The 21,438-nt window shown below is 38.9% G+C and overlaps 1 protein-coding gene across 9 annotated transcripts in view; it reads right to left on the bottom strand.

Moving 5' to 3' along the window:
* pde1cb (phosphodiesterase 1C, calmodulin-dependent b) overlaps nucleotides 1–21,438 on the bottom strand; it is a 120,538-nt gene that overhangs the window by 26,157 nt on the left and 72,943 nt on the right. For all 9 annotated transcript variants that reach the window (XM_082512253.1, XM_082512256.1, XM_082512254.1 and 6 more), the window contains one exon: nucleotides 4,449–4,562. In XM_082512253.1, the coding sequence (XP_082368379.1) occupies nucleotides 4,449–4,562 (114 nt within the window). The remainder of the gene's footprint in view (nucleotides 1–4,448; nucleotides 4,563–21,438) is intronic.

Below are 21,438 nucleotides of genomic sequence, written 5' to 3'. Positions count from 1 at the left end.
GTACAAAAAAGGAAGATGCAGAGACCAAAGATTTACTAAAATATTTATTGTTTATTGCACATTTACATTCACAAAGGATAGAACTCAAATCCTAATGCTGTCCATCAAATAATATTGCCTCTTATGTAAGATCAAAACAACCCAGGCCTCTTGAAACACCGGGACGCAGAATACCAATCCAATTTATAATTCTCCACAGCCACCCTGTTGTGTTGACATGTATGAGGGATCAAGAGCAAAGCCTGCAAACCCTCTGAACTAAATACATGCTCGCATGGCAGAGAGAGTGAGAGAGAGATGGAGAGGGGGGTGGGGGGGAGAAAGCATTCACAACATAGGTTTTATGGCGCTACATGGATTCTGCACTGGATAGTTCATCATCCTCCATCCTAGGGTGGCGCTGCCATTGCTGACCCTAATCTGACTGGATCTAGATGATGAGAGGTTTTCAAAATTCCATAAGCCTGGTCGTATCTCAGATTTTGGACCTCCACTGGACTTTTGAAATATACTGACCTACTATATTTCCTAATAATAAATGTTAAAATGTGCAGTGACACCAATGATTCTATGACTTTACCCAAGTAATTTTCTATTTTTAAACTTGGCCAGAGGGGCAGCAGAACAGAAATTATTTGTATTTTGTTCTTTTGAAATTTAAAGACCACTTATTAAATGTATATACCCCTTGCCCATGTTTGTCACAGAAAACTTCAGTGGTAAGTGAAGTACATGTATTTATACATTGATGAAGAGTAAATTTCTCACGTTGAAGGTAATGCAGGTCATTTAAGGTAAAAAAGCAAACTTGTACCATCCCTTTGTCTATCTGATATTGATGCTTGGCCAATCAGCAGCTATGTCAACCTCTGAGAAAAAGATCTGGCTGCCACTTGAAAGTGTGAAATGCAAAAATATTGATTATGTAAAATGACTCTGATATCTAGATGATGAGAGGTTTTCATAATTCCATAAGCCTGGTCTTATGGAAGACCAGGCTTATGATCCAACTATTATATAGTTGGATCATTATTATTGATCCCTAAGTGGCTTATTACCTTGTTGTGGCTGAGGGCTTTATCTTTTACCCCTAAACTTCAGAGGATTCCCTGGTCCTTCAGGTAAGATCCACCAATCATCCAGCCTGGACTGGTGACTGTATTACAGAAATTTTTATTTTTGACTATACATGCTGTCGGTTAAATGTCCTATAAAAAGAAACTATAATTGGAAAAGAAAATTGTATCAGGAGGTCATACTTAGAAAAACATCAGAAATTGTAGTTGTTGGCCAAGAAATTGCAATCAGTCCATTTATTAACATCCCTTTCCTGTAAAAACATTTGTTGTTATTGAGAAAATGATGATGAGAAATCCACATCTGTGTGTAAATGCCTTCACTTGCCTTGAAGAAACAAATGAGGAGGGCTTGTTGTTCTCATCATTAATTAACGAGCTAACTATCATTAATTAACAGTAGTAACAATATTTTAATGTTCCATTAAGCTGAGGTGCAGCAAACATTAACAACTTATCTACTTCTGGGTAGTTTATGTGCCCCACGTTTTATGTGATAGACTCCAGCCTCACTATGACCCTGAACTGGATACACATGAGAAAATGAATGAATGGATGTTATAAAAATGTGTTGCTTGTAAGAATCTGATCCGAAAAGTATGAAAAATCTGAAAAGCATTGATCAGCCTTTTATAGTATCAGGATGATTATCAGAACTGATGTTCTGAATCTTTCCAGTTGTCTCCAAATATTTACTGCTTACAATTTATTACAATATCCTGCATTATAACATAGCAGCATTATCAGATTGTTAATATGCCATAAAAGAAAGGAGAACAGGAGGGAGTTGCAGTGTCGAGACGAGGTGTTATCTATGGTAGTACAGATGTTGCTGAGGCAGACGTAGATGTCCACATTGTTATGATGTATTTTAATGATGGCAGTTTATTTACATGGCTAAGGTTAAGCCAATGAAAACAACCAATCTTCTGTTGCTGTGTAGCATGAGCACACTAGCAGAGAACCTGTTTCACACAGCCAGCCAAACGTGTCTCCAAATTGCTGTGTCAGTGCTGGTCTGGCAGCACACATTTTCATTCTGGTACAGGAGGAAATCATTCTGGCTTCTTTATATTTCTTTAACCCAGTCACACCTGTCTCTGGTGGCACTGAGCCCAGGATGCATTGATGCAAAACTCCACTGGAAAAATCTTGTTTTGGTCTACAGGAAGGCAAGCACCAATATAATAATGATCAAACTCCTACATGTAAAGATGCCCCCCACAGGTTTTAGTTTCTTTTAGGTAGCTAGCTTAAAGGTTATTTTTTCCAGCTGCCAGCAAAGAAGGAGATTTAGAATTTGCTAACATACAGCCAGCAGGAAGCTACGGCTGAGCTAGACTGAATCAGCTGGAGAGATGATCTGTGTGATTAGTTGTTATGTTGTGAGGCAATGTGGGGGCTGCTTTTCTGTGATTAGTTATTATACCAGTGGCTGTATGTAAGTTACTTGTCAGACATTCTAGCACAGGGTAGAAAATTAAACCAGTATTTCAAGTTCTGGTCTGTAAATTCTATTTAGAGTCATAAAAACTAATTAAAATCATGACATATGACTATGGAAGACATCCTGCATCGTCCCGGTCCCCAAAAAGAACCGGCCCAATGAGCTGAATGACTTCCGACCGGTGGCACTGACGTCACATCTTATGAAGACTCTAGAGCGGCTCTTCCTCAACCTCCTCCGACCACAGGTACAACATGCCCAGGACCCACTACAGTTTGCATACAAGGTGGGTGTCGGAGTGGAGGATGCCATCCTGTACCTCCTACACAGAGCCCACTCACACCTGGATGGGGGAAAAGGCACGGTCAGGATCCTGTTTCTTGACTTTTCCAGTGCCTTTAATACCATCCGGCCCTGTATGCTTCAGGAAAAACTGAACAGGATGGAGGTGGACCCCTGCCTGGTCGCTTGGATCTCCGACTACCTCACCGACAGACCACAGTACGTCAGGCTGAAGGACATCACGTCTGACACAGTGGTCAGCAGCACAGGAGCACCACAGGGAACTGTGCTGTCCCCTCTTCTCTTCACCCTGTACACCTCTGACTTCTGCTACAACTCTGAATTATGCCATATTCAGAAGTTTGCAGATGACACGGCCATCATGGGGTGTATCTGGGATGATCAGGAAGAGGAGTACAGAAGTCTGGTGAGGAACTTTGTCGCATGGAGTCACACAAACCACCTGCAACTCAACACCTCAAAGACTAAGGAACTGGTTGTGGACTTCGGGAGGTCCAGAGAAGGTCCACTGCCAGTTCAGATAGAGGGGGAGGAGGTGGAGGTGGTCAACAAGTACAAGTACCTCGGGCTGTGGGTGGACAATAAACTGGACTGGTCATGCAACACAGAGCACCTGTATAAAAAAGCCCAAAGCCGACTGTACTTCCTCAGGAGGCTGAGGTCTTTTAACATCTGCAGGAAGCTCCTGAGGATGTTTTACCAGTCAGTGGTTGCTGGAGTACTTTTCTATGCTGTGGTGTGCTGGGGGAGCAGCACAGCAAAGAGGGACTCATCCAGGCTGGAGAAACTGATCAGGAGGGCTAGCTCTGTGGTCGGCATGAAGCTGGACACTCTGGTGACAGTGGCAGAGAAAAGGACATTAAAGAAACTGATGGACATTATGAACAATGCTGGGCATCCTCTGCACACGGCCATTAACAACCAGAAGAGTCTGTTCAGTGACAGGTTGCTTCTCCCCAAGACAAGAACTAACAGACTTAAAAACTCCTTTGTCCCACACGCCATCAAACTGTTTAACTCCTCTCTGGAGGGGAGAGGGAGGGGAAACAGGAGGACAAAGGAGGGGGGAACAACTAAGCTGTAGTGCCTCTTCACCTCACTGTACAATACCTTGTGCAATACTTTTTGTAAATAGTCAACAGTGCAATAGACTCAATACTTGAAATGTGCAATTCACTTGTATTTTTATTTTTTATTCCTATTTATTCTATTTATCCCCTTTGTATATTTTATTTATATTTGTCTCTGTATTTATATATGTGTGTGTGTGTGTGTGTGTGTGTGTGTGTGTGTGTGTGTGTGTGTGTGTGTGTGTGTGTGTATGTATATATATATATATATATATAACAGTTCTGTAACTGTAACTTCGGTCGTTGCTGTGCTTTTTTTGGAAGTCGAATTTCCCAGAGGAACCCACCCGAGGGATTAATAAAGTTCTATCTTATCTTATCTCTTATCTTATATGAATTATTCTATAATCTTTACTGTAGCACTGATGCCAGATTACTTAAGCCAGTTTCCACTTCAGCAAATTCTGGCCTTAGAGCTGCAGGGTTTTCTTGATAAATGGACCATTTCTTGATAAATTAACCATTTTAAAGCAACTTCCAACATTTTCTTACCTTGTTTCCTCGATGTAAACAGATTCCAGCACAGACGCCGCATACTCAAGGTTTTTCTTGAGGTCAGTAAGTGAAGCCTCTCCTCTCTCCAGTTGCTTTACCAGACATCGTAATCTAAAACAGAGATCCAAAAGTCATTTAACAAATGGGATTACACCTATGACATATGACATGATAAACTATCGTAAATGATATTGGATTAACCCCATCTGGGTTGTGTTCCTTGTGTGTGTGTGTGTGTGTGTGCCAGTGCCAAAACAAACCCGTATTTGCAGTACAAATTGCAAAGTAGGCAGCAATAGACCACAAACAAAATACAGCTTGACCTATAAGCTAGATTTAACTGTGTTTTTTTGGAGACGCGGGTTTGTCCGCCCACACAAAGTGACTGAACAGCAGTACAGCAGCAGAGAACCAGATAAAACTAAATTCTCAAACTTACAAGATGAGATTCACCCTCCTGTCCTTTTCAGACTGGGATGAGAGAAGTTGGGCTAGAATAGCGTTAGATAGCTTTTCTCTTTTCTATACTTTTCCATCAAAACTTCCTTGAAAATATCATGTCCTGTCCAAATGATTTGTATAGGTATAATACCATCCAGTGGGGCATTTTCACAAGAGACATTCTAGTCAAACACGGGTAAAAAGCAATAATGACTGCATTTCTTATATTCGTGAGCTACAGATGGTTGTTATTTTACATGCTGGGTCACTGCTGGGACACTTAATTGGAACTGAACAATTGTTAACATTATTAGTTTCACCTGTGCTTTTTTCTGCTCTGACGAGAGACACTGTCTGCTGTTTGAAAGGTCTCACCGTTCTAAAAATTGCACATCTTTGATGTGTGCACACTGTGTTTTGACAGTTGGCTATTTTAAATAAAGCAGCTCTAATATTGCTGTTCCAAGTGCTCCCAATACGTGGCTTTTGACACCAAGTCTTTTAAAAAAAAATTTTTCATGCCTGCAAAACTAGGTTAGAGTCGCATGTTTTTCTTAGATAGTTCAGATTCTATTATGCTCTATTATTAAGTAATACATGTGACTATAGACCCATGTGCAGAGTGTAATATCCTCAAACCCTCAAGTCCAATAATAGAATTAAAGAGAAAAGCAAGTTCCATCTTCCATTCTTGCACAGAGTAACCAGTGTGTGCACCACCTGCTGCTGTGCTGGAGGTCATGCTTTACCTTTCACAGTGAAAGCCCAGAGAGGCTACGCTTGTTGTTGAATTATTAAGCAGAGCGATGGGGGAATAGGAGCGTTTCGATGCACTCATTGATTACATTCCCTGACAGCAGTAGCAAATTTTACCAAGCAAAGACTCCAAAATGTTTCTGTGAAAATGCATCTCCACCATTTTGGTTTCCTTTAGACCACTGAAAGACGTTTTCACAGAGAAAGAGAGAGAGAGCATGCATTTCAACATGTATACCTGACAGCAAGGCCAGTAACACACACTTTGCTGTACAGAAACATCAAAATCAGCTTGATTGGCAAAAGATTTGTGAGAGTATTTATGTTAGTATGTTAAGTTACAAGGCTATAAGTCATTGCTGTTATGTTGTGTTTGGTCCCATGTTGTTATTGTTCATTTATGTGATCGCCAGTGTTTTCACAGCTTAGGGTTGTGTTGAGCTTGGCTACCGATGATGGAGGCTACGTCCACACTAGCCCGGATAGATTTGAAAACGGCGTTTTCGTCTGAAAACGCTCCGCATCCACACTAGCGTTTTCAGTCGTTTTCACAGAGTTGCGCGTCCACATTGAAACGGCCGAAAACGCTTGCGCTCCAGTCCTGTGCATGCGTGAAACGCAACAAGATTCGGCCTGCATCATTTCTGTCTGCCGCTTTATTACTTTCCGGCTCTTTGAAACATTGCGGCAAAATGTCGAGGAAAAGCATGGAGTTATTTAAACGGACTAACAATGAGGTGGAGTTGTTGCTGCGAGTAACACAAAAGTACAAAGTTGCCAAAGGGAGTGAGAATGAAAGAATTTGAAGAAAAGCTATCTGGAGCATGTACAGACTGATATACAAACAGAACAACTGCTTTATAACAACTGCCCTCTTGCTATCTTAGTTTAATTGGTCACATGACTGCATCATATGACTAACATGCGTCATCGTTTTAGAAAGTCTCTGTGTTCGCTATCCACACTGCAACGCGAAAGCACAGTTTTCAAATGTATGCGTTTTCGAGAGCGTTTTCAAAACACTGCGTTTTCCATAAGCGAAAACGCCATGTGGACGGGAGGCAAAAACGGAGAGAAAACTATGCTTTTTCAAATGAAAACGCATTAGTGTGGACGTAGCCGGAGACTAGTGTTGGAGTTTGTGACCCCTGGTCACTGTTCCTGTGTGCACAGAAAGCAAGAATAGAAGCTGAAATCTCTGTCTCCTGGTTCCTTCTCTCATGTGAGGTTGCAACATTATGCAAACAGAGCAAAATCTGAACCATTATTCATTTTCCTAATCTTAGTAGCATTAAGCACAAAGTGCTGCTTTAGGTATGGGAATAAAATACATTTTACAGGCTTTAAACCAAAAAAATAATAGTACAATGGAAGATGAAATCAGCCATGACCACCTGCATGAAGTAGCTTGAAGATGCCTTAGTGAAAATCTACATTTTAACAATCTAATATATACACATATAAAATAACTTTTGGGCCAAGAACCAAGAAAGATTTATTGTAGTGCTATGCAATCTCCGATCTCCACAGGTGATGGACATATGTTGAGATAGTCTGGACCACGTGGTAAAAGTATATTATCGTACCTTGGGTCATGCAGCTATCCAAAAAAAATAATTAAAGAAAAAGACAAAAACTTAAAGCATGTGATTATATAAAATGTTGTATGAACAAGGTCAACCAGCAACTACTATGTTTATCTTAAGGTGCTGGCACCTATTTTAAGAATCAGGGAGACATGAATGGATGAAGGATAAGATGCAGCTCTAGAATCACAGCACATTTGATTTGGATGGAAGTAATGATGGTTATTAAGAACAGCTGTGTGCCAGTGAGTCTCCCTGCTAATACACAAGAACAGAGAAAACACCCTACCGCCTTGAACAAATCTCACTGTCAGACTATAATTCCCAATACAATGTTCAGTTTTCTCCTGTTGGTCATTTGCTCTGACTTCACATCTGTTATTGCTGTAGTGCTGGCATGCTGCGCTTATCTGAAAAGTCAATGTTCAGTGACATTGGAACAAGTACTGGAAGTGTTTGGGTACAAAAATAAAAAAAATTAAAAAAGGAAAAACCCTTGTTCCTTGAAAATGTTTCTACACTTCTAATACATTCACAGAACCAGCAAATTACCCAAACTCTACTGTAAATTATAAATGTCAGTTTTAAGTTTTGCCCTCGGAGATAAATTTGAACATTTTTGTGATTCAACATGAGCTTCAACAACACTTATTTTTCTACCAGATTGGGTTGGAGTTTATACTTTCCATTCAAGAACCTCAAAGAATGATTTATAACCTGAAACTGTTGCTGAGCGTTTTACAATTTGTAACAATTCCCACTGAAAATATGCCATTGGTGAGGCTTAGAAAGAATAATAGAAATGGTAGCAATGCATTACTAAAAAGTTTTCCAACTTTGCAGGTTCAGTGAACTAAATCTAAGTTTTTATTTGAACTTTTTCGAGCAGTATAGGTTGTTTGGTGTAGAATGATTGTCATAGATTTTCTTCTTTTCGAAAACAGACTAAATTAAATGTCCGCTGAATTTTCTTTTGTTCAATAAAAAAGAAAAAATAAACTAGATAATAAGCATCCAGGAGGGCTTTGTAGTGATAATGATTTCTGTTTTGTGTTGAGATGAAAGAAGAAACATTTTCTCCATTGTGGGATGCAGAACAACGGTGAAAATCACACACAACTATTCAAAATTCACTTTGACAAGTCTGCACACTATTAAAACGTGATTTGAAGAGACAGAAAGAAAGGCTCGTGATGATGACCTCAGTGTCAGAACGTTCTATAAATTAATGTCTCTGCCAAGCACAATAAAATTGGCTCGTTTCACCTGCTGTCACTACCAAGGGAGGCAACATGCGGGGTTAATAGCATAGGTCAGACCCAAAGTAACTCGTGGGCACAGAGCCAACAGAAAAATCCCATTTAAGCCAGAGAAAAAGCTGGTCGGGTGGTGGACTGACAGCCATGTCATTTGTTATGGCTGAACACTTAGTGGTGAGGCACTGAACTAATTTCCTCACTTCCTTTTATTATCACCAACAGAATGGCTTTATCTCAGATCAAAAATATGCTTTCATTACAGGAAGTAAAGGGGCACTATCTTCTGTAATCCAGTCAAATTGGACCACAAGGATAAATCTTTTAAAATTAAAAAATATATATAAATATAAAAGAAAAGACTAAAAATCAGACTGGTCTGTTTTAAAGACTACAGGGAGTGCAAAATTATTAGGCAAATGAGTATTTTGTCCACATCATCCTCTTCATGCATGTTGTCTTACTCCAAGCTGTATAGGCTCGAAAGCCTACTACCAATTAAGCATATTAGGTGATGTGCATCTCTGTAATGAGAAGGGGCGTGGTCTAATGATATCAGGTGTGCATAATTATTAGGCAACGTCCTTTCCTTTGGCAAAATGGGTCAAAAGAAGGACTTGACAGGCTCAGAAAAGTCAAAAATAGTGAGATATCTTGCAGAGGGATGCAGCAGTCTCAAAATTGCAAAGCTTCTGAAGCGTGATCATCGAACAATCAAGCGTTTCATTCAAAATAGTCAACAGGGTCGCAAGAAGCGTGTGGAAAAACCAAGGTGCAAAATAACTGCCCATGAACTGAGAGAAGTCAAGCGTGCAGCTGCCAAGATGCCACTTGCCACCAGTTTGGCCATATTTCAGAGCTGCAACATGACTGGAGTGCCCAAAAGCACAAGGTGTGCAATACTCAGAGACATGGCCAAGGTAAGAAAGGCTGAAAGACGACCACCACTGAACAAGACACACAAGCTGAAACGTCAAGACTGGGCCAAGAAATATCTCAAGACTGGTTTTTCTAAGGTTTTATGGACTGATGAAATGAGAGTGAGTCTTGATGGGCCAGATGGATGGGCCCGTGGCTGGATTGGTAAAGGGCAGAGAGCTCCAGTCCGACTCAGACGCCAGCAAGGTGGAGGTGGAGTACTGGTTTGGGCTGGTATCATCAAAGATGAGCTTGTGGGGCCTTTTTGGGTTGAGGATGGAGTCAAGCTCAACTCCCAGTCCTACTGCCAGTTTCTGGAAGACACCTTCTTCAAGCAGTGGTACAGGAAGAAGTCTGCATCCTTCAAGAAAAACATGATTTTCATGCAGGACAATGCTCCATCACACGCGTCCAAGTACTCCACAGCGTGGCTGGCAAGAAAGGGTATAAAAGAAGAAAAACTAATGACATGGCCACCTTGTTCACCTGATCTGAACCCCATTGAGAACCTGTGGTCCATCATCAAATGTGAGATTTACAAGGAGGGAAAACAATACACCTCTCTGAACAGTGTCTGGGAGGCTGTGGTTGCTGCTGCACGCAATGTTGATGGTGTCCAAGCATTTCACTACATATCGTACTGTGTATGACTGTGTACGTGACAAATAAAAATTTGAATTTGAATTTGAATTTGAATTTGAACAGATCAAAACACTGACAGAATCCATGGATGGCAGGCTTTTGAGTGTCCTTGCAAAGAAAGGTGGCTATATTGGTCGCTGATTTGTTTTTGTTTTGTTTTTGAATGTCAGAAATGTATATTTGTGAATGTGGAGATGTTATATTGGTTTCACTGGTAAAAATAAATAATTGAAATGGGTATATATTTGTTTTTTGTTGAGTTGCCTAATAATTATGCACAGTAATAGTCACCTGCACACACAGATATCCCCCTAAAATAGCTAAAACTAAAAACAAACTAAAAACTACGTCCAAAAACATTCAGCTTTGATATTAATGAGTTTTTTGGGTTCATTGAGAACATGGTTGTTGTTCAATAATAAAATTATTCCTCAAAAATACAACTTGCCTAATAATTCTGCGCTCCCTGTATCTACAGTGCTAGTCAATGCTGAAGTTCAAATGGTCTATCAGAATGTGTAAGAAAGGTGATTTAAGTAACTTTGCGTGTGGCATGGTTGTTGCAGTGTGGCTTCTTACTATACTACTGAAATTGTTGCCTGATATGTAGGAAACAGTGACTCAGACAACTGCTTCTTATAGCTAAGCTATGCAGACAAGACAACATGTTGAACCGTGAAACAGATGGGCTAGAGCAGCAGAAGACAACACCAAGTGCAACTCTCAGTTTTTTCTTCCGTAATAAACAGTGCTTTTCTTTTGCAGTAAAAAAAACGTCTTGTCACTGCAACCTTTTTATCTGTGTTAGATTATGGTGACATTCTGTATATGAACGCTTCTTGCAGCAGACTGTGACAGCACTGAGCAGCTCCTTCAGTGGGAGACTGCGGCACCCACGGTGTGGGACGGAGAGATTTCGCAGGTCTTTCCTCCCCACTGCTGTCAGACTCCATAATAAAGACTTTAACTGATCAAGCACACACATCCATACATATGCAATAATACTAAGTGCAATAATCCTTTCTGTCATCGTTGTATTTTTACTCAGTTGTATATAGTATTTGTATTTGTATTCTATTTTTATCTTATTGTATATTTATTTTATTTTATTCTATTCTGTACAGTTGTGTACTGTATTTATTCTTATTGTATTCTAATTTTTGCCTCATAACTTTTGCACTGTCCACTTCCTGCTGTGACAAAACAAATTTCCCACGTGTGGGACTAATAAAGGTTATCTTATCTTATCTTATCTTATCTTCTTCTTCTTCATGTCTTCTAATGTTGGACACGATGTATCATGCTTCCTTGAGGTTTATTACCAACTGTAGATATCTGACCCATCACTGTGACTTGTACTTAAGAGTAAAATGGCCTTCTTTGGCCATTAGAAGACAGGGGCATTGGTACACTTTTATTTACAAAGCTATGCTAGGATTGCTGCCTCCTTATATTTGTACTTTGGTCACAAGGACAAATAGTGGTTCTTACTCCTTGCGTTCAAATGATCAGCTGCTGCTGTCTGTTCCCCTTGTCCGCACAGAGTTGGGTAAGAAAGCCTTTGTCCACTCTGCGCCTTTTTCGTGGAACCTGTTACAGAAAGACTGGAAACTGACTGAACTGTTGTCTTTAAATGTTTTTAAAACTAAACTCAAAGGCCTACAGACTGCCTCAATAATGTGTAATTGTTTTGTGTAATTTTTTAACTTTGTTTGTTCGTATGTATTTGTTTGGAAATGTGCTGCCTCTTGGCCAGGACTCTCTTGAAAAAGAGGTTTTTGATCTCAACGGGACATTCCTGGTTAAATAAAGGTTAAATAAATAAAATAAAAAGAGCAGGAAACTGAGACTCGCCAGTACTGGACACCAGAATATTGGAAAAACACTGAAGTCTCCAGATGAGGCTTGACTTCTGCTGTAACATAAAAATCATGACAACATTGATCCATCCTGCCTTGTATCAACTGCTCAGGCTGGTAGTGGTGTAATGATGTGGAAGCTATTTTCTTGTCATATTTTGAGCCCCTTAGCACCAACTGAAGTGTAGCAACTGTGTGATGCTATCATGTCATTATGAACCAGAATTTCTGAGGAATGCCACCTTGTTATATCTATGGCACAAAGGATTAAGGCAGTTCTGAAGGTGAAAGGGGATTCAAACCAGTACTTACACGGTGTACCTAATAAACTGTCTGGTGAGTGCAGAACTATGGGAATGTGGTTAGGCTGAACATTATTATTTTCATTACCGGCTATTATTAAACATTGATTGAAATGTCAAAAAATTCTAATAGTGATGATAAAGTATTCCTTCAGATGGAGGAATAGTAGACAAATGTGTTCCTGTTCCCCTTTTTTCTTCTTTGACAGCATTTTTGCATGGCAAATGACTAATCTGTCAACTAATCACTAAAATTGTTTAAGATCCAGATGCTTTCACTATGAAAAATATGCTAATTACTAAAAAGCCCATATGCTATGCAGCAGTGACACTTCAGATTAAAAGTAAAAACTTGAACAGGTGAGAGGATATTATCATAAGGATAAATAGAGAGTAGGTCTAGCCCAAGAATATGGCCTTTTATATGTATATGGAGAGAGAAAGAGATAGATTAGTAATGTTGGAAAAAGGCAAGTGCACCCTTACATTTATCACACCTTTAACTTCATAAAAGCAGAATGAGGGCTTCCAGAATAAGTGACAAAGTTTTGAATCTCCTGAACAAATGACAGATGATACCTGGTTTCTTTAAGCCTATGACATCTGATGTCTGGTGCTTTCACTGATATTAAATACTGTGGTTCCATCATGCCACATTTCAAACAGCTCTTTAAGGCTTTTATAATTCCCGTATGGGATTAAGAAACTTCTCAAAATTGTTTTAAATAAATCACATTGTGATTACATTATCATATTCTATTCAGAACAAGAGCAAACTGCTTTAAGACAGGATCTGCGCGTGCCTTTTATTGGAGATGTAGGGGACACAGTTCACACTCAGTTCCAGTGCACTTAAGCAATGTCTCCTGTTTGACAGCTCAATATTTTACGGGCACCTGCAGTCAGACAGGGTCAGCTGGTAACGCCTGACCTGTAGGAAGTGCATATCCAAAGTACTGGAAAAAAAAAAATCCTGTCATGTTGTGAGAAATGGAGCTGCAATGCAACGCTGAACATGTCATTACAAACTTCTGTATGTGAACTGTGAGCTTGTGCAGGCTAGGAGGTAGATTAGCACGGCGCTCTTCCTGGTGTTCTTGACTGCAGAGGACCGGTAGAGAAAAAAAAAAATGCATTAGCATGAGCATCAGAGCCAAGAAAACACATTAATAAAAATCTTTACTTCTAGCTGAATAAAAAAAGTTATACATTTGTCTGCTTTTAATTTGAAACCAATTATTGAAGTTTTTGATTTTTTTTCAGCATTGTGTAGGACATTATTCATTATTCATCTACAATTATATAGCCTCCCACCAAGTAAATAGTTTAACTCCTAACATCCCTGAAATTGCGTAACAGATGCCTCTTTCCCCACAAAACTGTCAAGTTTTTAGCAGCCGCTGGGTTAAGCTGGCCTGTGACGGAACGAAACAAAGACATCAGCCTCCAGCTGTCTGCCTCTGTATCTGAGAGATTTATTTGTTTTCATAGGGGTGAGCACAGAGCTCTGAGAAGAGATTAGAGTTGGAATTCAGGTTGAGAGTGTTTTCCTCCCCTATTCTTATGGCCTCCAGTTCTTTGGCCTCAACTGACCCGCTCGGAGAGAAGAATGGAAAAGGACTGAAAGGACTGGAGCAACCTAGTGTCAAACTGAAGCAGTGTACAGTGTGACTCCACAATCCTCAATTTCTCTATAGCAGTTGTGACAAGCAGAAGTGAGCATGAAACAAAGAGAAATTAAACAGCGGAGCAACGTAGTAACGTAGCAACAGCAAATCTCCTTCCTCCAACAATTGTTTTGTCACTTAAAGCAAAAAATATATACTCCCCACGTGCTCGCTAAATGAAATGTATTGTATTCTGACCTAACTCATCGTGAAAACAGGTCCAATTCTGTTTCAAGAAGCTGCAGCAAAAACCAGAGCCTATTATCCTCGCAGCAGAACACAGAGGAGGGGATAAATGGGGCTGGCTGAGGAGAAGGAAACGAGCAATGCCGGGATGCAAAAATTGGTCACCGCCTGTGTTCCAATGACAGTGTGTAATCAATGGCCTGGGGTCAATGTAATCACCCAGGGAGATTAGCGTGCTTTCAGAGAACACACACAGGTTTTGGGCTGATAAGCAGAACAAGGCCTGTAAAAACACAATGTCTCAGTGCAGCCTCTGCCATTATTTGTGACTGCAGTGTATAAAAGAGATTCATCATTAAAATACCGTAGTCATGGGACATCTATGTTTTAACAAGATTGATGAGGTGAAACAGCAATCAGAGGGATGGTATAATTTGAACTGGTGGCTGATAAACAACAACAAAACAGCTCAGTGTTTAGCTCTGATCAGCTGAATTGAAAAAGAAAAAATGAATAGCATCCATCCGTATAGCAGGTAACCAACCCGAAGAAGATTTTCACATTGTTTCTATCAGAGCAACCACTGACAAGTAATCAGCTGTGTTTGAGTTTGGCTCCTTGTAGCCAAAGGTTTGCCTGCAAAGTATGCATGTTACTTTCTTAAAGTCATTGTTCATGCTCACCAAATGGTCCCACACGTTTCTGTGGTGTAATAGCTAGAGGAGATTTTCATAGTTCACAACCAAAGCAAGACTTGTGCTACATACAGTACCAGACTGGCTGACAGACCTGTTTTGGTTTCCAGTCATCAAGATCGAGATTTTCTTTTCTCCGTTACATACGCTGTAAGTATGTGAAATATAGTAAAGCCAGAAACCTGTACTCTGATAATAAGTGGAGGGACCAGTAAGGTAAACGATGTACGTCCTGACATACTCGGTAACTATGGCCACTTCTTGTAGACTCTACAAGAAGTGGCCATAGTTACAGAGTTACTCTACAATGTAGAGTTTTGAATTTAGTCTTTTCTGTGATTAAACATCTTTGACTAAAACTCTTCATCATCAACTAATGTTTACTCAACTATTAAGAGGCAACCCTAGTATTTTAATAGGCTGTGGCAACTTCCTAGTAATGTTAACTAAAATGTTATATTTTAATTTGTTATATGATAATCCACTGTAGGATTAAGGGGAAGGCAATTTAGGCAAGATTTTTCATTTAGGTTCATTTTCCCTTTATATAATCACACTTTTAAATTTAACAAATGAAAAAAAAAATACATTTAATGTGGTTGATTGAGCAAACTTAAGAAAGCAACACAATAAAATATATGAATTTTAATCAGTTTAAAAATACATGGGCCAATGCTGCCTTGGGATTTAAAAATCTAAAGGATAATGTAAAGGGCAGACAAAAAAGAACTGATTTGCTCCACTTAAATGTTGTTAAACTCTTTTTCCCCCATTGTGTTTTGTTGTGGAAAATGAGTAAAAGTCTTAATTATATGTAAATATAAATGTTAATGTGACACCCACACTGCGTTGGCAGTCTATCAGTTTTAAGTGGGAACATCGACAGCAGGCTCAGCCCGAATGTTTCAGTTGATAGCTCTAAATAAACTTACAAATACTGCTACAAGCAAGCAAGCTCTAAGCAATATTGGTAACTCCTTCAAAAAGTCCCAATATCTGTTCCAAACAAAGCCTCTCCTGTGGGAGGGTTGCAAATGACAGATATGACAAGAAAGGCGTGGGACAGAAGAAACCTTAAAAAAGATCAGTGGTTGGCTAAAAGCAGCCCACTCATGTCAAAGCCTGCCAATCAAATCCACAAGATGAAGTTAAAAAAAAGAGAAAGATACCTTCAGTAAGACTGCAAATATAAGAAACAAAGTAAGAGAGACAACCCTTTGGTTGAACACACTTTGTGTACATTGCAGAAGCTAAAATATACATCCAGTACTTTCCATTTAATGTAGCATAAAGACAAAAGCAGAATGTGTCAAAAACAATGCTGCAGATGCAAAACAAGATTGCAGACATTTAGTGATTAGACCCTGTAATATATTTACTGTGCAGTATTCATCTTTTGTGCACCAATCAAAAACCCATTAGCTATTTTGAGGAGGCACACTGTCGCTTTCACTGTAATCACTGAAATAAACAGAATTAGCAATGCTGTCAGACACAATAGACCCTCAATGTAATACCAGAGCATTGTTCAGACCCATTGCTGCTGAGATTATAATGTTACTGGATACAATGTCACAGTGCTTGACACGATACACGTACATTTTTTCTTCGAAAACTGTCACAACTGTATTAGTTAGTTAGACAAAAAAAAGAAGTGCATATGGCATTTAATACTATCATCACAGTCTTGCGTATTTCCTACTCTTGGGGAATGACTTAAGTCAACCCAATATAACTTAGGAATTTATTGGAAACAACTTGGTTAAATTTTGTGCCTATACACAGAATAAATTGCAATGTGAATGTGCTGAAATACATATTTCTGATATATTTCATAACTGCATTTACATTAAAAAGGAAGTAATCCATTATCACTTGACCTCAGCCCTGCGTGCCACCACCTTCAGCAGTCAGCTCTATTTGCTTTAAAGCTGCTCCAGGAAACATTTTCGTGGAAAACAAATATTATATCTAAAGTGGATTATGAAGGACAAACAAGGTCATCCACCTTTATCTCAGATGCTTTAAATTCTTCACTGTCTTCTTCTTCTTTTTCCAAAAAACATCCAAATGTATAGTGTGAGCACTGGATAGAGGACTCTGACAGGTGGCAAAACAGACTGTCTAGAGTTGACACAGCAATATGAGTTATTTAACATATTCAGTCCAAATAAGAAACACTGGAATTTGGAACATTAAGGCAAATGTGCATATGCTTCCTTCATGGTAGCACCAATATGCACATAAAACTGGAAGAAAAACCAGTTCAGCAAATTCCAGCCTGCACAAAGAGAGTCAATGAGAGGCGGTGAACCATTTGGCATCAGGGCTGTGTGGGTGTTTGATTTACCAACAGCCAAGTCATCATTTTAAAAGGCTGAGCATTCATCTGCCATATGGGCTTTTATTGTACCGCTTAATTCTTTATGAATTTCCAAGCTCCATGTGAAAAACAAGCACTATAAATTCACAAAGCAGCCTAGGAATTTTAATTCATGCAGACCCAGATATCCAGATAAAGTTAACTTTACGGTCGATAATGTTGTAAGAGTGAAAAATGGCCCGAGTCAAAAAAACAAAGCAGCTCGTGGATCAGAAAGTTGTAAGCTGGTGGATTTTTTTGTAACTGAATTGCTCACTTCTGTAGGTGCATATATACATATGAACATTTTTTGAAGTGTATCTTAGACAGAAGGCAATGAGAATGACATCATTTTTAAATTGAGAGCATGGCAGAAATAACTACCACTGAGTTCTGACATGAGTTTATAGCGTCTAATAATTTGAATGCATTGGTATAAGTGTGTTTTAGCTGTTGTATACTCTGTTAATGAGCAAGTGTATTTGTTTTGAATCTGCAAGAATCAAAAGCCCTTGTAAATACAAACTACGTTTTCTTTAATCCCAGTAAATGATTTGTTGAGTTCTGGGAAGTCATTTGTTCTGCAGGGAAATAAAACAAAGCCCGCAGCTTAACAAAGTGGTTTGAGTGTGTGTACAAGCAGCATTACAACACAGAGACCGTCAGCAGTGCAGACAGCAATACTGAACCCTGAATACCTGTGCGAAGTGAAGTGGGCCTGAAGCACCAATAAAATAAATAATTTAAAATACTGTATCATATCATATAAAAGAGTACCAAGCAGTTTATTAGAGTGCATATCTAATGATACATACCAAATAAAATTAAGCGGTCATGTTCTAGGGTTTCATCAGGCTACTTCCTGTCAATCCAATCTGGCAACAGTGCTCCTTTCTTTCCAAAAATTACATTTCCATGCATACAACCACAGAGAATAACAAGTCCTCAAACATGCATGAGACCTGAAAAAGCAGACATGGCCAATTAATGCTGTCTTTCCATGACTCACACCATTATTAGGTACAAGCTGGGGAAAAAGTTTAGTGATGGAGATGAGGTCAAACACAAACAAATGAACTTGCGGAAAAAATGCGAGCTCACCGGAACGTAGACACAACTGAGGGATCGCACAATTAAGGATTTAATGGACTCAATAATGACAGTACTATTGTTCGTCTTTTATTTTATGCCTCAAGTGACAGCTAAGAGAAGGGTTTGAGTAACACATTATGGAAAAATGAGAGCGCTTTTGAAGCTTGATTAGCAAACCTTTTTTTTCTCATTGCAGGAACCAGTCAGAAGCCTGGTGCTGTTAAAGACACAAATGTTTGACACCCTTAGAAATATGCTATATTTCAATAAGTGATTCTTTTTACAATAGACCAAAGCAGTCAAAAAGTTATTACCGCTTCTCAACACATTTGATCCTGGCTCTTAGTCATGTTTTCTGTAGTGCATAGTCCACTTTTAACCTCAATTTCTGCACTTGAGCTGTTAGTATGCTTTTGCCATTTAACAACATGCATATTACTAGTTTTCTAAAAATTGCCATTGACCTCTGTTTTAAAGTTGTGCATTTTAGTAAAGCTGAAAATTTTTATTAAAACTGATTAAAAATCAACATTGTTTTAAGGATTAAAAACACTGGGCCACTTCTTGCATTAAAAATATGAAATGGTTTTCAGATATGACTGACTGTATTAGTATTGAGATAGCCCTATTATCACTTAATGCTTGCTTTATCAAAGACGATCTGTTTCACTGAAGTTTCAAGTCAGTGCAAATCAAAGCACAGCCATTGTTGCACGTTGCACAAAATGTGGCCTGCTTTAGAAATTAGTCAGCAACAAGTGAAGTGAAACAAAATTGTAATACCTGTGTGGAATCAGAATAAATCACTGCTTCTTTAATATGCTAAACCTGCCATTTAACAGACTTTATTTATTTTATTGTTTTGTTTTTTTTTTTAACTAAACCCTGAAACCTTTGTTTCCTGGTAGTGTAGGAAGTATGTTGTTGATAATCACCACTGCGAAACAACATGTGGTTCATATTTGCATAAATAGCTGGAAATGCAGCACCAAGATAACAAGCCCGTGTTTTTCTCTCTATTATACTTGATTAGCAGAGCCAGCAGAGTGAAGCAGCTCCATCACACTACCTCACAGAAACTCAGGTCTGTTAAAATGCAACAGACAGGCATGTGAAACTACGGAAACCTTGGTCTGTAATCAAAGTTCATTGACCTGACACAACACAAGCCAAGTGCATGGAGCTCAGTGAGATTCTGTACAGCTCCTGTAACTCTAACCATTCACACTGTATCTACATTATGTTCTTCTACCATATGTCCTATGCCATATGTGACATGAGTTTGAGTTTACTCTAGTGACCATACCTATAGTACCAGTGGCGATGTCAAATATGGTCTCTCCATGAACATGTGTCAGTAGCGAAGTGTAATCCCTACCACACTGTAGTGCGTGAGTTGTGTAATCCCATAGATTAAAATGCATCCCATGACCTGTAAGGGTCTACAGAGACAGAGGAGAGGGAGAGACTGTATGTAGATATATTGTATAAGACTAATTAAAAACAAGAACCTTCATTTAACCTGCTGTCATGTTACTATTTGCCTAGTACTCTACTGTAACTGGACATAACTGCATGTTGTAGGTTGAAAAATCAACTATAACAGAAAAAAAAATCACACATTTGAATATTTGGATGTCATTGAATATGCTTGAATGAGCAGGATGATTTTTCACTCACATAAACCATTCAGATATGAAAAAATGGATACAGATCAGAACAGAGCTGCTATTCTCAACTTAATTTCTGATTCTGAGTCTCCAATTTGTAACCAGCAGTGGGCTTCAGGTACACGACTGACTGCCAAAAAAATACAGAGAATGTGCGTAAGTGTATGTTTACATACACACATAAAACATGAGTAAAATGGGAGCTATTCAGCCACCTGTGTCCTGGGAACACATCTTTTCATGTCAGACACTCAAGAGATAGTGGAAAACACCTTTACACTTGTGTTCTCATTCTTTCGTAGGCACTACTTAAGCAATTCCAGCAATACAGACAATAACCAGCAGAGTCATCAACAGAAATTTGAGCAACAAGCAACAAGGATTCCACTTGTGGAAATGTTGACAAGGCTTTTCCCACTCAAATCCAAACAATCCCACTTAAACAAACATCTTTGAACAATAATAGAATTTTTGGACACACTGGAGAACTGGCTGCACAGTTTTATAAACACAAATATTTTCCCTCGAAAAAGAGATGTTAATCTCAAGGGACTACTTAGTTAAATAAAGGTTGAATAAGGCATTATAGTCATCCTTTCCTTGATATGCTGTTGAGACTTTCTGTTACTAAAGTATCTTCAACTCACAAAAGTTGACTCTAGAGGACCTCAGAAAGTGCTCTGTGATATCAGGCTCCGAGATGCTGTACAAGAGTAGAAGATCTACTAATTTCAGTAAGTTGTGAGGTGCCGTAACTGCAAGCCACACGTTTCCAATTCATCAACCAAAGCGTAGTAACATGATGCTCTGAGCCATATGTAGAAATTGTGATTTATTTATTTTTTGATTCAGAGGGTGCTAGCTATTTGACTTCAATCATGTTATGATCGAAGGTGTTGATCTTCCATAGTTTTTCCACCAGAGGGCACTCTGCAAGTTCCCTGTTGGCAACACATACTTGGAATGCCACAAACCACAAACACAAAATCCTGGAGAATCAGCTAGTGTAAAAAAGTATTCTGTAAATTGTTGCAACAACAACACAACAATATTTTAAACTACACATAACCAATGTTGGGGGAATCTGTTTGGCAGATTTTATATGTATGAAGGGGAAAAACATATCAGCTGACATAGCAGGTTTTTACCAAACATCCATGTCAGTCTTAAAATCCTATATCAGTCAATACTTTATACATACTATAAATAGCCAAATATTTTACATACAGATAAGAATAAAAGTCCAGAAAATGTACTATTGAGTTCATTTTGTATTTTGAGTAAACATGGTTTTGGTGTGAAAAGCCAAAATAAAAATTTTGCCTATTGCAGGACCGAACATGGTTCTGTTCTAAAATAGGACCATGTTTGGTCATGTTTTGTCTGAACATTCAGAGCTGTCTGCCATGTTCTGGGTTCATAACAGGCTCATTAAATACCAGTAATTCACTTACAACAATCTAATAAGGCAAAACATCTAATAAGACAAAACCAGATCTTCAAAGGTCATTGAATTCCCATGTGAGATAAGTCATGCAGGCTAGACACTAGGAAG

The sequence above is a fragment of the Aulonocara stuartgranti genome (assembly GCF_965226115.1).
Source record: "Aulonocara stuartgranti genome assembly, chromosome: 18".
NCBI classification, from domain to species: Eukaryota; Metazoa; Chordata; class Actinopteri; order Cichliformes; family Cichlidae; genus Aulonocara; species Aulonocara stuartgranti.
Note: the sequence above shows the minus strand (reverse complement) of the source record. Positions and strands in the feature narration are given on the sequence as shown.